Genomic DNA, 17,140 nt, shown 5'->3' with positions numbered 1-17,140 from the left:
GTTTGTTTTTTTTTCCCAGGAAGGGGAAGAAAGCTCCGAGTTAAGAGGGGAAAAGCTTGGGAAGTTTCAAAGTTTTTTCCTGGGAGACAAGTTCAGATTTTGGCCAAGAACCTGTTCCCAACCTAGTTTTTCCCACAATCCCCCCCCAAAAAATGGGGGTTAAGGAGAGAAAAAAGTTTCAAAATTGTTTTTTCTAGAATTTGGGAAGGATCCTGTTCCCACAGTTCTTGTCATTCCTGGGAATGCCTCGGACTTTTTAATCAGCTTTAAAAAATTCCAAAGCATAAGGCTCGAACATTTCCAAGCATCCCAAATCCCAGGATTTGGCGGCTCCCAGGAGAGGGCAGCAAATCTCCACATTTCGGGCTTTCCTCGGGAAAATCGGGAAGGAGCGGGGAGGAGGGAGGAGGCGGGGAAATTTGGGAGCAGCCCATGAAAGTGGGGCTGGAACATCGTGTCTTTTAGTATCCCATCCAAATATTCTGGGATTGTGTGGAATTCATGGATTCCGAATTGTTGGAGGCTCAGGGAAGATCCAAGGGGTGGAAAAGGGATTCCATAGGGGATTTACCTGGAAAAGGGGAGAGGGACCCTTTAAATGGGAAATTCTCCAGGAAAATTACACCCCATTCAGGGGTTCATTAATTCCCAACATCGACAGGCTCCTCTCCATTTTTCCCACTTTTTCCAAGCCCTTGGCATGGATTTGAGATCCAGCCCCAGTGAGGGAGTAGGACAAGGATCCATGGACAGGGATAATAGGAACAAAGAGGAAAATTAACTGGATTCTAGGATAAGGAGAGCTGACCAATTCTCTTGGACACTGGGAAAAACACATTGCACTAAATCCCACGATGGTTTCCCTGGAATTCTTTGACTTAGAGACTCCCTACAAACCCCGGGTCTTAAAATTCCAGAACTGCTGATCCCAAAATCCACACATTCCTTGGGATGCATGGAGCAAATTCCACTTATCCCTCTGCATCAAAGCAGGCTCCAAGGTTGGGATCTGGGGCAACTCCTAAGGGTGGGATTGAGGAGAATCCCAGGATTTTTAGGAGTTGGGCTCTTTGTGGGTCCCTTCCTACTGGGGACATCCCAGGATTTTATGGATGGTCCTGAAATGGGAAGAAAGCTGAGACTTCCTAATCAGGGCATCCTTATCCCACAGCAAGGCTCCAACCACCTGGAATTGTCCCCCTGGAGCCAAGGTTATTCCTGCTCCTCCCAGCCCAGTTTTCCATGGAATTCTGGGAACACCATGTGGCTCAAATCCATGGCAGTGTTTCCTCCTTTACAGTAAAGGAGCATTTAAAGGTTTCCTGTTGCTCTGGGAGGTGGAGGGGCCCCATGGAATCTACGGCCGCTTCTATTGTTTAATTCCATATTTTCCAGTCTCTGGCTGCAACGGGAACGCCCGGAGCTCCTGGGCTGGCACCCGGGAATTTCTGTGTCAGCACAGTGGGAATCCATTGCTCTTTATCCCACTGGAACACCCCATGGAATTGGGAGTAGAGATGGGCTGCCAGCATTCCCTGGATCCTGGATATTCCCAGCAGGATCAGTGCCAGCTGCACCATTAACCATGATCATAGATTTAAGCAGCGAGGAGAAAATCCACCTGTTTTCCCAGGATTTCCAAGCCCATTCCCAGGAGTATCATAAGGATCTTTATCCCTATCCCCATCCTAGCAGTAGGGCCCCAAATGGGCTCATTCAGCCAGCTCCAAATTCCCAAAAATGCCCAATGCTGTGATTTTGAGATGACTGAGGCAAGTTTGCTCCATCACTTCCTGGCCAGGGTTGAGATAAATCGGATAAGGAGGAGCCGAGGGAGAAGGGAATATTGGAAAAAAGGAGGATCTGGGGGAATTTCATTCCCTACAAATCTGTCTCAGAAATTAGGTGGGAACTGGGCCCTGGTCCCAGGGTTAAAAGGATGCTCCCATGGGATAAAAGGGAATGGCCCCAGGGGAGGTTTAGGTTGGATATCAGGAAAAATTCTCTCCCAGGGCAGTGGTGGACTCCTTATTCCAGGAGGAATTTAAATTCATGTGGACATGACACTGGGGGACCTGGATCAGTGTTGGATTAACATTGGATTCCATGATTTTAGAGGGCTTTTCCAACTTCAGTGATTCCTTTATTCCATGACGCTATTACTCATTGATTCTGTGATTCTGTGATTCTGTGGTTCTGTGATTCCATGATTCTATGATTCCATGCCCTGGGCTGAGCTGCTGCCAGGGATAAGATTCCCTGCATCCCTCTCATCCAAAAGAAAACCAAACCAGCAACTGATTTTTGTAAAAAACCCAGAAAGACAGACTTTCCTCCCATTTTTACTTCTTGCACCCTCATTTCCAGCACAGACTGCGAAATGGGGTGGAATTCCTGGTGAGTTTGGATGTGGGGCCAGGCCGGGCTGGTCCTCACCTGTCCAAATCCGGAATCCTGGGATGCGGTGCGGCAGGGAAGGGGCTCAAGTGGAAGGATCTGGGGGCCCTGCAGTGATGGGAATGAGCGCAGGGAAGGCGGGAATGCGCGGCAAGAATGCGGGATGAGGAATGCGTTGCCAAGGCAACCATTCCTTCTCCATCTCCTACCTCTCCCCGGAGCCACGGGGGGATGCAAGGGCGGGGTGCGGGATTTGGGATGTGGGATTTGGGATTCGGGATTTGGGATGCGGGGGGGGGAATCGGGCTGCGGATCCCGCCCTCCGCAGAGCTGGGAAGGAGCGGGAATGCTCAGGCCGGGAGCCGCAGGACAGCACAGCCCAGCGGGAGAAGGGCGGAGGGCACTGCGCTGTTTTCCAGAGGAAATCCTGGAGCAGAAAGTTGCGCCATGTTTATTTTTTCACGGAAAGCCGATGCCTGCGGCATAGGAATGCGGGAGAGGGGGAAGATCCTGCGTGTCCATCCTTGCTTTGTCTTTCGCTTTAAAAGGTCTGGATCTTCCCGGTCATCTGATCCAGGTCAAGTAGGACTTTCCGTTGGCAACGTATCCCACCGGAGTATCTTCCCAGAGTGGCTTCTTTCCCCCAGCAGGAAGTAGTGAGGCTCCTTCAATCCTTGGAATACTGAAAGGTAAAATATTCCCTGCTGGCTTTCTCCTTGGCAGGGTGAATGAAATCTTCGAGATTTGCAGGGGCTCCTTAAGGTGGATGGTGTTGATTCCCAGGCAGGGTTAGGATTGATTCCCGGGCCAAGTCTGGATTGATTCCCAGGCCGAGTTGGGATTGATTCCCAGACCAGGTTGGGATTAATTCCCGGGCCAGGCTGGGATTAATTACTGGGCCAGGTTGGGATTGACTCCCAGGACAAGTTGGAATTCCCAGGCCATTCCACCTAGTTTGAGTAGCCCCACGCGGGGTTAATTCCCACCCCACCCCACAGCCTCTGAAATCCCAAAAAACTGGGATGCTACATCCTGAGGAATGACGTGGAGGTGTCCAGGCAGGGAGAAGGTTGATGGAGGGAGTCAGGGGGTGGTGGATGGAGGTTCCCAATCTGAGAGGAATGTGGCCACTGGGATTTCTGTGCCCCACAGCCCTCAGCCCTGTGCCCTGCTCACAGGTTGACTCCATTGCCACTGCTCTCCCGTCCATGGATCACCTCCCACCATGAGCACGGACGCCGAGCAGTTCCTGGCAGCCAGAATTCCCCTCTGGAGCATCTCCAGCTGGGCCAGCTCTGAGCCGCCCCCCAACAGCAGCATGGCAGCAGCAGTGGTGGCGGCAGTGGGAGAGGCCAGCCAGCCCCCAGCCACCCTGGAGCACGGCGAGAGTGCGGCGGAGATTGTAGGCATGGTGGTGCTGCAGTGCATCTACGGCCTGGTGTGCCTGCTGGGGCTGCTGGGCAACGCGCTGGTCATCTTTGTCATCCTGCGCTATGCCAAGATGAGGACAGCCACCAACATCTACCTGCTCAACCTGGCCATCGCTGATGAGCTCTTCATGCTCAGCGTGCCCTTCGTGGCCACGGCGGTGGCACTGCAGCGCTGGCCCTTTGGCCACGCGCTCTGCCGGACCGTGCTGGGCGTGGACGGCCTCAACATGTTCAGCAGCGTCTTCTGCCTCACCGTGCTCAGCCTGGACCGCTACATCGCCGTGGTGCACCCACTGCGTGCTGCCTCCTACCGCCGCCCGCGCATCGCTAAGCTGGTCAACGGTGGTGTGTGGTTGCTGGCGCTGCTGGTAGCTTCACCCATCCCAGTGTTCGCCGGCACAGCGGTCACCCGCGATGGCCATGCGGTGGCCTGCGACCTGCTGTGGCCCAGCCCGGCGTGGGCCGCCGCCTTCGTGGTGTACAGCAGCGTGCTGGGCTTCGTATTGCCTGTGGTGGCCATGGCACTGTGCTACCTGCTGCTGGCCGGCAAGATGCGCGTGGTGGCGCAGGGCATGGGCTGGCAGCAGCGTCGGCGCTCCGAGGGCAAGCTGACACGCCTGGTGGTCACTGTGGTGGCCATGTTTGTGGTGTGTTGGCTGCCCTTCTACGTGGTGCAGCTGCTGGAGCTGCTGCTGCCCGGCCGCCTGGATGCCAGTGCCCACAACGCTTCGCTGCTGCTCAGCTACTCCAACAGCTGCGCCAACCCCATCCTCTATGGATTGCTCTCCGAGAATTTCCGCAACTCCTTCCACGGCGTGCTGCGCCGCTGCCGCAACGCCGGCCTCTGCTGCTGCCACACTGACAATGGGGACAGAGGGGACAGCGAGGATGAGGAGGAGCCGCTGGATTACTGCGCTGCACCCCGCGGTGACACCAAGGGCTGCATGTGTCCCCCCCTGCCCTACCAGCAGGACGCCCTGCGCCCCCAGCCCTGCTGCGCACATGGGGCCCTCCTCCCCAAAACCACCCCCTTCTAGGGGATCCCAAAATCAGGGATGAAAGGGGATGCCAGATGGAGAGGGCCTGCAATGCTGGGTCCGATTACCGGTTGTGCTGCGCCACTCTCTGAAATAAAAAGCCATAAGACTGGCCTGGGATGGAGCAAATTCCATGGATGGAGTGGTTATTGCCATTATTCCAACATCCAGGAGCTTTCACTGGGGGTGGAGAGGATCCCAAAATGTTATGGAGTACATGGCCCTCCTGATTAATAAGTAATAAATTCCCATTTCTTCCCAAGAGACAGGGAGACACAGGGAAAAATCCCAGAGCCCGTCAGCTCTGCTGCATCTACAGCAGAATGAGAGCCTATCATACACACCTCCCTCCCCAACAACCTCAGGATTTTAGTACACCCAGGACCAAATTTCCACCAAAAAAACCAAAAACCAGGAGAACCAAATTTTGGTGAGCTTGGAACCCCAGGGTGAGGAACAGCACATGGAGGTTCAATGGAGTGAGACACTTCCAGCTTATTTGGGGTTTAACTTTGTCCTTGGAATGGTATCAGGGTTGTCCATTATTTATGGCTCATTCCTTCAATTTTAATCCCACTGGGGAAGTTTCCCAACTGGGAACATTTTCATCTCTGTCCTGCCCTGAATGATCCTGGGTTTTCCTGGATTTCTGGAGGAATTTTTGGGAAGAAGAGAAAGAACAGTCCCTGAACAGTTTGTCTAAACCAGATTGGCAAAACTTTATTGGTGTCCACACAGGATCTCCATGAGACAATTCCATCACACAGGGTAAAATTCCAATAAATAAATAAGGATTTACAAACAGGCCGGGGGGGAGCAGGCGGGGCGGGGAGAGGATAAAACAGGGAGTGCTGGGAATTCAGGACTCTGACACACTGTAAGGAAGGAATTTGTGAAAAAACTCCACAATGGGAATTTGAGATTAGGGGGAAGAAGGAGATTTTGGAGATGTGGTGGCAAAACCTCAGATCCACCCAGGAATGAGCAGGGGTTTGAGCTGGATAACAAGGAAAGATCCAGGGGAAGCAGATTCTGCAGGTGAGATGATGCCTCAGCAATTTCTTTCCACTCTCAAACCTTATTCTTTCTTTCCCTTGCTTTTCTTTGGATATTTTCTGAAGTGACACCTTTATATTTGATATCTCTTTCTGGATAATCACGGATAATTATGGATAATCAGAACAGCTCCCTCCTTCCCACTACAGCCAAACTGTCCTAAAATAAACCTGGCACATCCACAGATTTACAGCCCTCACTCCATGTGGTTTCATTTTAATCCATCCCAAGGGATCCATGGACAGGATCCTCAGTTATCCAGCCTTCAGGATAACAACCTTTTAGGAAAACCACAATTCCTACAAATGCCTCATTTTGATTTTCCTGGGAATTTGCAGCAGAGGTTTAGCATTCCAGGGGGGTGCTGCATGCTGGGAAGTTCATAGGGTGGGAGGGGGGAATGTGGGGGAATAGAACCCCCCAGTTCTGATCCCAGGCTTCCAAAACCTCTGCCACTCGAGGATAATATTTCACCAGCATAAAGCTATCAGCTATTCCCGCTCCAATGGCAGCCGGAACAGGACCCCCTTTGGCTTCCCAGGGAAGGATGGAGCTGGAAAACTAGATCCTTCTCAGAATTCCCTCCGCCCAGTCCGTGGCTGGGAATGAGTGGCGTGCTGGATCACGCCCCCTAGGAATGTTTTGCCTTGGGATAGAGTCAGCCCTGCACGAGGGAATAGGGAAAATCCCTTTGGGTACGAGGGGTCGTAAAAATATCCCAAATCCAACAATTTAAGGCAACAACAGTGGAAAGTCATAGAAGGAACTGGATGTGGCTCTGCAGCACTGCAAACCTTTCCTACAAAACCCATCCCGGCAGCCTTCGTGTCCCTGTTTAACCTCCACATCCCGCAAAAAAATAAGGAGAGGGAATGGGAATCAGGAATTTGAGTCCCACCTTGGTGACACCGAGCCTGCTGTCACCAGTGGCTTAAGGTGACAAGTGCTTCCCACAACATCTTTGCTCCTCCTTCCCTCAGCTTAAAACAAACAAACCTCATCCCAAAGAAAAGCAGGATCTTCCCGGCTCGGGAAAACTAGCCCGAGGAAGGCGGATTTGGGTCGAGATGTCCTTCCAAAGTCCCCGCCTTGGTCACACCGTGCTCTCATCCCACGGATTTAGAGTCACTTACACACGGAGTCGTCCCACCTGGGTTTTTCCTTGAGGTTTTCCCGACCGCCCGCTCGGGAAAATGAAAGCTGAATGCCAAAGAAGCGGGAATGGAGCGGGAGCGGAGCAGTCTCTGGGTGTTCTGCTGACCCCGCTTTCCGGCGCCAGCATTCCAAGAGCCGGCTGGGAAGCAGCGAGTATTTCTGGGAGTGGTGTGATCACAGCTTTTCCCCAATTATCATTCAAAAATTCCAGCCGGGCGGCGGGGAGGGGGGCGGGGGGGGGGGGGGGGAGGGGGTGGCGGCGGATAAATGTCACCCAGTTCGGTCTCCCAGTGTCCGTTCTACGGATGTCCCTACGGCTTCTGTGCCGAGGGTACGGGCTGAAGTCCCAGGTCCTTCTCGTGGGGGCCGCTGTACTTGTAATCCATGGAGCCGTGGGAGCGACAGCGCTTCCTGGCCAGGTGGAATCCCAGAGCCAGCAGGGCCAGGAGGCTCATAAGGGCACCCCCGGCGATGCCCACCAGCACCCCGGGGTGCAGCTGCTCCGCTTTCGGCGGGGGCCGACTGGGGACGGGCGTGTGCGGTTCGGGCTCCAAATCCCCCGAGGACGCTTCCTCGCCATCTCCGTCGAGGATGCAGTCGACGCCACGGAGGTAGTAGCCGTGGGGACAGTGGCACTGGTAGCCGCCGGGGGTGTTGGTGCAGTTGAACTCGCAGTGACCACTGTCGCACTCATCCACGTCCACGCACAGCTCGTCGCCGTCCAGCACGAAGCCCTCGGGACACTCGCAGGCCCCTCCGGCGTCGCACACGGCAGGGCACTCGGTGGCGTTGCAGTGCAGGCGGCAGAGGGTAGCATCCAGCGGGTCCACGGCGTAGCCAGGGTGGCAGCCGCAGCGGTAGCCGTTGGGCAGCTCCTCGCAGCGCTGCTGGCACGGCGCCTCCCAGCAGGGCGGCAGGCGCTGGCAGTGCCCATCCACCATCCTGTAGCCGCTGTGACACTGGCACTCGAAGCCACCCTTGGTGTTCACACACTTCTGCTCGCACGGGCCGGCCTCGCTGGCGCAGTCGTCGATGTCCTCACAGCTGATGCCATCGGCCACCAGCCGGTACCCGACGGCGCACATGCACAAGAAGGAGCCGTCGGCCACCACGCAGTGATGCTGGCACTGTGCCCCCTCGCAGGGCGAGCGGCACCCGCGCCCGTCCGGGCCCAACACCGCGCCCTCGGGGCAGGAGCAGCGCGGCCGCCCGCGCTCCTCCGCGCACGTCCCGGCGCAGCCACCGCCGGCCAGCTCGCAGGGCCACGCTCCTGGGGTGTCGAGGCCCCAGCGCGGCCCCGCGCCGTCCCCATCCTCGCAGCGCAGCTCCAGCCCGAGGTCAGGGATGAACGCCACGCTGCGCGGAGGCAGCGCCAGGAAGTCCGCTCCGCGGGCGCCGAAGGGGGTGGCGTAGGTGACAGGGAGGCCGTGCTGGGTGGCCAAGTGAGGACAGCTGCCTCCGTAGCTGTACTGGCAGAGGAAGCCGTCGGCCGGGTCCTCGCAGCGCCGCTCCTCCCAGCGCAGCTCCCGGGACACGGTCACGCAGCGCTCGCCGCAGCGCTGCCCCGACGGCGCCCAATTGGTGTAATCGGTGCTGTGGTCGCCGGTGACCCAGCGGAAACCGCGGAGCCGCCGGCTGGGCTCGGTGCAGGACAAGGAGGGCGACAGCGACAGCCCGAGCCAGAGCCGCCCCTTGCGGTTCTGAAGCAGCAGCGCGATCGCCTCCTCGGCCACGGTGGAGCGCACGGTCATGAGGTGTCCCCCGCCCCGCTCGCAGCCTTCGCTGGCGCCGGAGAAGGGCCGGGACGCCCAGAACACGGCGAAACACTCGTGCTCCAGGCACTGTGTGCCCGCGGGGGACAGGTCCCGCGGCTGTGCCAGCGCCACCGTCCCGAGCAGCAGCAGTGGCAGCAGCGGCCGCATGGCCCGCGGAGGGGGCGGCCGGCGGCGCCCCGAGCTGAGCATGACCAGCTCCTCCCGGCCGCCCCCTTTATAGCTGCCCCGGCGGGGGAAGGAAGCGCCCGTGGGGCCGGGAGTGAATGCGGCGGTGAATCCCGGCCGGGCGCTGCCCCCGCCCCCGCCCCGTGGCCCTGCGTCCCCTCCCGCATCCTCCCGGCGGCTCCGCCCCGGCGGGGCCCGCCCGTCAGTGCGGGGGGGCCGGCAGCGGCCGGGCGGGTGCCGGGGAAAACAGGGTGAGTCTTGGGAAAAAGGGGAAACAGCATCGGGATTTCACAGGAGGGGGCCTCGGGGTAGGAACAGCGCCGCTGGGAATTATCACCCCGCTGGGATTATCATCCCGCTGGGATCTTCATCCCGCTGGGATTTCACTCAGCTGCTGCCACAGTGCCGGCACTGTGGAGGTCACAGCTCAAATCCTGTGTCCAGCTCTGGATCCATCGTGGAAAGAAGAGAGGTTGGACCGTGTCCAGAGATGGGAATGGAGCCAGGAAGGGGCTGGAGCACCAAGAGGGAGCTAGGAAAGGGGCTCAGCCTGTGGAAAAGGAGGCTCTAGGGGGGACCTTTTCCCTCTCTGCAATTCCTGACAGGATGGTGGAGTCAGGTGGGCTTGGGATCTGCTCCCAGGAAATACAGAACGTGATTAAGGAAAACGGTTTAGGTTTGATTAGTGAAAACTTCTTTAATAAAAAAATAATATATAATTATGTATTTCCATCTAAAGTTTTATAATTTATTATATATTTATTATTTGGTATTATTGTTATTAAGCATTATTATGACCCTTCTCCCCATCTTCCCTATTCCCCACAGACACCTCCAAATGGATATCCCATTCCATCAGTTTATCCTTGGGGGATCCCTCTGTGCTGCCAGAACAGAGCCAAGAGCAACCTAAAAATGCAACCTAAATGTCCCAGGCTTCTCCACTCCACAAAAAGGGGATTTGAGGTTGTTTTTTCATGGAATTCCAACATCCTCGGGCACTGCATTTGTCCTTTGAGATGAGCAGCAAATCCCAATTTCCTCGGATCATAGCAAGGAGGTTTCTTTATTAACCTTTATTAAACTTTACTGAACTTTATTGAACTTTGTTTGTCCTTTCTTAAACCCTTGGGGTTTGTTTTGTCCTCTCACAACCCTGGGTGCTTCCCATAAATCCCATGAGGCTGTGGGGAAAAGAGAAGTTTGTAATAATAATAGTAATAATAATAGTAACAGTAGTAATAATAATAAATAATTAACTTTCATTTAATCCCATTGGGCATTTTGGATCTGCCACAAAAATTGAAAAGAAATGTTCATGGAATTTAATTCCAGCAGCAGGGATGAACTTCAAGGAAAGAGTGTCCATGGGGGAGCTTGGAACAAAGAATTTATCCAAGCAGGATCATTCCCAGGAATCTCCTGGAGACCTGGATAACTCTGACCTTTACTGGCTTTAGGAACACCTGTTGTTCACACAATTTTCACTTCACTATTTCCAATTCTTCTTCCACTTCTCCTTTTACTTCTGCTTCTGTTTTCTGGAGAAAACTACTAAGAGAAGGGGGAAAACATCCTGGCAAACCACCAGAAAAGAAGGAAAGGAGAATGTAGTGGAGATGGAAAAAAAAACAAACAAGCAAACCAAAACAATAAATTTCTGCTCTTGCTGAAATTTTTTTTCAGTAACTGCAAACCCAGATAAAAAATTCCTTGTCAAGGTTTTGTCCAGGAAAAAACAGAGCTTTCCCAAACAATGATCCCACCTCACTGCCCTTGCCCTACTGACATTTGTCCCTAAAAGATAATTGGGATGGGGTGGGAGGAACGGGATTAATCACAGTTTCATAATTCCTTTTTATCCCACTGCTCTGCCGGCTGAGTCAGGGTGCCAGCACTGCCCTGCCTGCTGACAGGCTGCTCTTCCTCTTCCCCAATTCCATTAATCATGTTTTCCCTGCCTTTCCCTTTGGCTTTGACTCATCCTGGCTGTCCCTGTCACTCTACTTGAAGCGAGCACTTGGAATGCTTGTCCTGACCCTGAAATCCGGGAGTTTGTGTCAACAGGGGGGAATTTTTGGCTTCTTTGAAGGGTTTTGGGATGAGGTTGCTCTGTTGGAATGCTGGCAGTTGTCCATGAGGGAATGGAAAGCAATGGAATGTAAAATAATATGAAATATCATGGGATAATAGGATCTAAAAGGGGTCTATCCTATTATTTGATCCCGAAAAAGACCTCACGCAGAACGGTGCTGAAATCAAAGGGATTGCTCATGGATTTGGGATCTTGGTCATGGGATTGGAACTTTGGTTGTGGGATTGCCACCTTGGCAATGGAATTAGGACCATGGCCATGGGATAGGAACCTTGGCTGTATGATTGGGACCTTAGCTGTGGAATCAGGACCTTGGTTGTGGGACTGACAACATGGTTATAGGAACTTGGTCATGGTCTTAGGACCTTGCCCATGGGTTGAGGTTTTTCCTCATGGGCTTTCCTCGTGGTTTAAGAAACTTGGTCATGGGATTAGGATTTTGCTCGTGGACTTGGGCCCTTCTTCCTGGGTTTAGGGCCTTGCTTGTGGATTTGGGACCCTGTTCATGGATTTAGTGTTTTGCCTGTGGCTTTGGGACTTTTTTTATGGGTTTAGGACCTTCCTCATGGATTTAGGACTTTCCTTGTGGTATTGGGATCCAACAAAGCCCATTCCAATGCTCCTACCCCATGGCCTCAGCAGAGATGAAGGGAATGGCCCCTGCCCAGGATCACAGATCCTGAGAAAGGCTAAGATCATGGAATAAGCCCTAGGAAAGGATTTGGGATCACCACCCACCTACCGTAGAGAACACAAGGATTAGGAGCACCAGACCATGGATTTTTAGGAATATCTTTATTAAAACCCACTACAAACACATTTTTGTTCAAGTTTTCTTGGAATTGCATCTGGAGAGAGGTGTTGGGATAACTTTATGTTGTAAATCCAGGAGTTTCATTCTGGGAAAGCAAAACACTCATTCATGACAAAAAATAAAATAAAATCCAAGGAGCAGGATGAACATCCCATCACTTCTGGAAGACAGGGCACCAAATTATCTTGCTCCTACTTGTGGGATTCACCAGTTCCTGGACAACTCCCTAAGGAGGCCACAGATCATGATGTGGCAGGAAAAATGAGACATAAGGTTGAATCCAGGTGGAATTGCACCAGGAGGGAGGATGCTACAGCAGGAAACATTCCATTAGGGAGAATCCAGCCTAAACCTTGGCACAAATTCCTGTCTTCCCTTAGATCCATCATCATTTCCCAATGGAATACACAGAGGTTGCAACAGAAATTAGGATTACAATTTTTTGGGAATAAACAGCACACCTCAGGTTTTTCCCAGCTCTGATTCCACCTTCACCCTTCCTTTTCCTTTTTTATAGCCTTATATCCCATTAAAAAACCCCAAGGTTGTCACTTCCCACAGATCCCAATCCGGCATAATTACATGGGATTTCCTTCATTGATCCAGCTACTCCTAATGCTCTGCTGGCTTGGGATTTGGGAATTTTCAGCAGGATTTCCAAGAATCCTGCTGCTGCAGTCCCCCCCTTTCTCTCAACCCAGGCAGAACATGGAAAACATTCCTATTAGCTCCATTTTCCTGTTTGCAGCTCACAATGGAGCCCCAAGACAAAAAAAAAAAAAAAAAAAAGCAGGAAAGGGTTTTCCTCAGCACATGGAATGACAGGATGCAGCTCCCTACCCACTGCAAACTCCTTTGTGTTCCATTCCCATTCCTGGAGCAATTCAGCTCCAGGGACAAAATAACTCAAACAGAAACCCCAGGAAGCTGCTGGACCCTTCAAATCCTGTGGCTGATCTTTTCCAGCCCTTCATAGCATAAATAAACCATGAAGGAGGTGCTGCTGGATGTGGCCCTCAGGATATTGAGGAGAATTCCCACTGGAAAGACTGGAAGAGGCTCAAAGAATTTTGGGAAGTACCTGGGGAGCAACTTGGCCCAGAGAGTTTTTTGGGAGTTACAAGTTTTACACAGAATAATCAGCAAATATTCCAATTCCAGTGTGTTCCTTACACAGGGAAAGAGGGAAAACACACTCAGCCTGGAGCTGGGAAGGATTCTTCCCCCCAAAAAAAAGATCCAACAGGAAAAGCCCAGCCTCCCATGTGGATGATGGGAAGGAGAGCATTGTTTTCTCTGTTTAGAAGTGGATTTAGGCAGGATACTCAGGAAATAAGGAGGTGGTTATTCCAAACACAGTTTTTCCTACCTTTATGCCATTCCTTGGCTCTGTGATAAGCAGTTTTCCCTGGTTTCAGGTAACAGATTTTTAATAAAACCCTTTAAAAAGTAACCCTTAAATCCCACACTGGTTGTGCCTGCAGGGGCCTGTTCGAGCTCTGCTGAGGCACATTCCAATTTCAAACCCATCCCGACTTCAAACCCTTTTCCAGGAGAACGAGGAAAATCCAGAGGGAGCAGTGTACAAGGGACTGCAGGAGGATTCCAAGTGAGAAGTTTCCCTTTAGGAACATGATCCCACAATTCCAAATTTGCCTTTTGGAACAGACCTGAGGAGACAAATTCCACCCCATTCCCTCTCCCCTCTCGTTAACCCTTGGAGCAGCAGGACTGTAAATCCCACTGGAACAGCCAGAGGAGCTCACTTTGGGTACAAAGCATTCCCTCCCACCCTTTTATTGGGATTTTTAACCCACTCCTACCTGCGCTCCCCGCGGTTCTCGGGCTGCTCGGGCACCCAGCAATAATTATCGGCCGCGTTTTTGGCCGGCGGCTTCTCCCTCTTGGCCGCCCTTTTCCTGCAAGCCACGAGCGCCAGGGCGAACGCCAGCAGGAGCAGGATGGCCACCAGGCTGCCGACGATGTAATAGAGCAGCAGCCGCGGGCCGTCGGCGCTGTGCTCGTCCGAGCCGACTCCCAGTCCCGCGGTGGGCATTCCCAGAGTACGCGGAATGCTCGTGGTCCATGGGATGCGCGTGGTGCGTGGGATGCCGGAGCTTTGTGGGATGACGGTGGAGCTCTGTGGGATGACGGTGGAGCTCTGTGGGATACCGGAGCTCTGTGGGATACTGTTTGGAATCGCGTCTCCGGGGCTGCAGCCGTGGCCATCCGCGTCCCGAAGGGAGCCAGGCGGGCACAGGCACTCGTAGCCGCCGGGGAAGTTGCGGCAGGCGCCGGGACACGGATCCCGCAGGCATTCATCCACATCCAGGCAGGACTCTCCTCCCGGCTGCCGCTGGAAGCCAGGCCGGCAGGCGCAGCGAAAGGAGCCGGGAATATTTATGCAGAGCTGCGGGCACGCGTGGGGCTGGGCACACTCATCCACGTCGTGGCAGTGGTGGCCAGCGGGCCCCGCTGGGCTGTAGCCGGGCCGGCAGTGGCACTGGAAGCCGCCGGGAAAGTTGTGGCACTGGTGCTGGCACGGCCCCGACTCACACTCATCCACATCCGAGCATCCGCGGCCGTCGGCTGCCAGGGCGTAGCCAGGCTCGCAGCCGCACTCGAAGCCGCCGGGCAGCGCCCGGCAGGATCCCTGGCAGGGATTGGGATGGCAGGAATCCTCGGGAACACAGGAGGCCATGTCGGCGGCCAGCACGTAGCCAGGTTGGCAGGCGCAGCGCGGGGACTCGCCGAGCCCATCCAGGCAGCGCTGCTGGCAGCCGCCGTTGTGGTGACCGCAGTTGACCGGGCACAGGGGACCCGACGGGTGCCAGGCGAAGCCACCCCCGTCTAGCGGCCCCTTGCAGACGGCGAAGGCCGAGGCTCGGCCGCTGTCGCACTCCACCTCGGCCAGTGTCCCGAAGGGAGCGGCGGCCAGGCGGGCGCTGCGCACCCCGAACGGGGTGGTGTAGGTGACCGTGCCGCGGCCGGCCAGCGGCAGGAGCCCGCACATTCCCTGGAAGCTGAACTTGCAGAGGAAAGCCGGGAGCGTGCTCCGGCAGGCGCGGTCCGCCCAGCCGCCGGGGCCGTGCGGGCCGGGTGGCCGCAGGGCGACACAGCGGGCGCTCACGCAGGTGACCGCCGGTTCGGATGCCCACTCCGAGAAGTTGGTCGGCTCCCCTCCGGCCACCCAGGAGAAGCCTCGCAGCGGCTCCTGCGGCCGCACGCAGTGACCCCTGGGCAGGGCAAGGCCGAGCCAGGCCGGGCCGGCCCGGTCGGCTCTGGCTAGCAGCTCCCGCAGCCGCGCGGCCTCGCCGGCGCTGCCCACTGGCGCCAGATTGCCCCCGTTACCCTCGCAGCGCTCCTGGGCGCTTTTCCAGCTGCTCTCATCCCGGTGCAAAGTATAGCAGGCACTGTCGGCACACAGCACGTCCACGTCCTCCCCTCCACAGCTCCAGGCCAGCAGCAGCAGCAGCAGAAGCAGCCGGAGTGTGGCCATCCTGCCGGACAAACGGACAAATGACCAGCAGAGTCACCTCCGGCGGTCACATCCCGCTGTCCCGCCGAGCTCTCCCGAAACACATCCTGTGCTCCCGGCTTTCCTATTTATCACTGGAGGCCGCGGCTTCCTGTAGCGTGCACCTCGTTGCGCTCCCTGGCTTCCCTTTGTGAGAAACACGTTCACTCTCCTGTGAAAAATTAAAAAGTTTAATAAAGGACAGTAGGAGACAAAGTAAAGCAAAGATTACAGCTTGGTGCATCTTGGCACTCAGCCAAGAGCACACCTTCACCTTCGGGGATACCCCTTAAATACCTTTTCCATTACCTCAGTCCTTTGCATCTTCATAGACCCTTATCCATAGCCATAAATCAGTTTATATATTCCAGGAACTATTTCACATGGCCTCTCCTTGGGTCCGCCTTTTTGGAGCCTTCATGTCACTTGGGTGTGTGGCTTTGGTTCCTCTTTATCACTTCCACTTTGGGCCTTGGTCCACACTTTCTTCAGATGGCAGATGCTGATAGTTGGCATATCAGTAGCAGGATCCTCATTACACGTTCGCTGGATGTTATCCCAACCAAACAGAGTTCACTCATAACTACATCAGCTGCCACTACTGCTATGTCTAAGATTTTGTTAATAGCAGAAATAAAAGTAAAGTTATTTTAACATTATACATACAGCATTCAGCCTAATATTTGTGAAAAGCCAACAATATAGCATGTGTTTATAACACCTTTCCCACCGGCTCCTCGCTTCCGTCCCAAAGTTTTGGGTAAAACACGCTGCATTTTTTTTTTTTTCCCCTCCCCTTCAAGAATTTTATTTATTCCCTCCAGTAGCAGCTGAGTTTTCCAAGCCCTAATAGGGGCCGGGATTTTTCAGGCACATGTTGCTAAAAGGGGAAGAAAAACATCCCGGCTAAAAAGCCATGGGATCTGTGGATATCAGCCTCTAAAAAAGAGGGGATATTTGGCATGGCCTCTCCTGTGCATGTGCAAAGATTCCAGCACATTTTTCCCTTTCTTTAAATAGATAGAAGAGCCCTGAAATAGGAGCTGGGTCGTGGGAAGGTCCTGGGAATACCGGGATGGAGCCAAGCTCGGCCAGGCTCCAGTGCCATCCCAAGCAGCACTGTCCATGGATGGACATTCCATGGATGAGGATTCCTCACTGAATTCTAGGTTTGGGCTGGAAAAGCTCATCCATGAGCAGAGCAGGGACAATTCCACTGGAACAGGCTGTTCCAGACCTTGATGCTGAGATGCTCTGTGGTAACAACTGGGCTGATCCCAGTTCCCTCCTATGATTTCTCCTGAAGTGTCACTCTGGCAGCAGCAGATTCAGGATTTAACCCTGGGAGTCCGGGAAGTCTTTTCCTGCTTGGAACAGCCATGGATCCACTGCCCATTCCAGGATTTCTTGGGTTAGGTGGGTTTGGAATTCCTGAGGGAATGGCTGTGATCCAACAGAGAAATTAAAACGAGGAATCTGCTCCTTCACTTCCCTCCTAAATAAAAAAGTTGCCAAAAATCCCAATAAAAACTGTGGATTATTCCCAGACCTGCTCATGCACAGCATTCCTGGGAAAGCCCTGACTTCTGGGATATCTTCTGGAATCTCCTGTCCGAGTGATAGGAAAACTGTGGTTCAGGGAACCACAGCCAATGCTCCCAAACCAAAGCATTTTGGGAAAACAACTTCCCAAAAAACT

At 54.0% G+C, this 17,140-nt stretch overlaps 3 protein-coding genes across 3 annotated transcripts; 1 reads left to right on the top strand and 2 right to left on the bottom strand.

The window, feature by feature from the left end:
• The first annotated feature begins 2,707 nt into the window (after positions 1-2,707).
• Positions 2,708-4,998, top strand: SSTR4 (somatostatin receptor 4). Its single transcript, XM_053972631.1, has 2 exons — positions 2,708-3,086; positions 3,576-4,998. Exon 2 carries the CDS (start codon positions 3,623-3,625, stop codon positions 4,862-4,864), a length of 1,242 nt encoding a protein of 413 aa, XP_053828606.1. The 5' UTR covers positions 2,708-3,086; positions 3,576-3,622; the 3' UTR covers positions 4,865-4,998.
• A 564-nt stretch (positions 4,999-5,562) lies between these two features.
• Positions 5,563-9,183, bottom strand: THBD (thrombomodulin). Its single transcript, XM_053972627.1, has one exon. It carries the CDS (start codon positions 9,037-9,039, stop codon positions 7,387-7,389), a length of 1,653 nt encoding a protein of 550 aa, XP_053828602.1. The 5' UTR covers positions 9,040-9,183; the 3' UTR covers positions 5,563-7,386.
• Positions 9,184-11,888: 2,705 nt separating this feature from the next.
• On the bottom strand, positions 11,889-15,457 carry CD93 (CD93 molecule). The gene has a single exon (XM_053972626.1). The coding sequence runs from the start codon at positions 15,421-15,423 to the stop codon at positions 13,744-13,746; it is 1,680 nt and encodes a 559-aa protein (XP_053828601.1). The 5' UTR covers positions 15,424-15,457; the 3' UTR covers positions 11,889-13,743.
• Between the last annotated feature and the right edge of the window lie 1,683 nt (positions 15,458-17,140).

The sequence above is a fragment of the Vidua macroura genome, chromosome 3 (assembly GCF_024509145.1).
Source record: "Vidua macroura isolate BioBank_ID:100142 chromosome 3, ASM2450914v1, whole genome shotgun sequence".
In the NCBI taxonomy this organism is placed as follows: domain Eukaryota; kingdom Metazoa; phylum Chordata; class Aves; order Passeriformes; family Viduidae; genus Vidua; species Vidua macroura.
The sequence above is the reverse complement of the archived record's forward strand: the minus strand, read 5'-3'. Positions and strand labels throughout refer to the sequence as shown.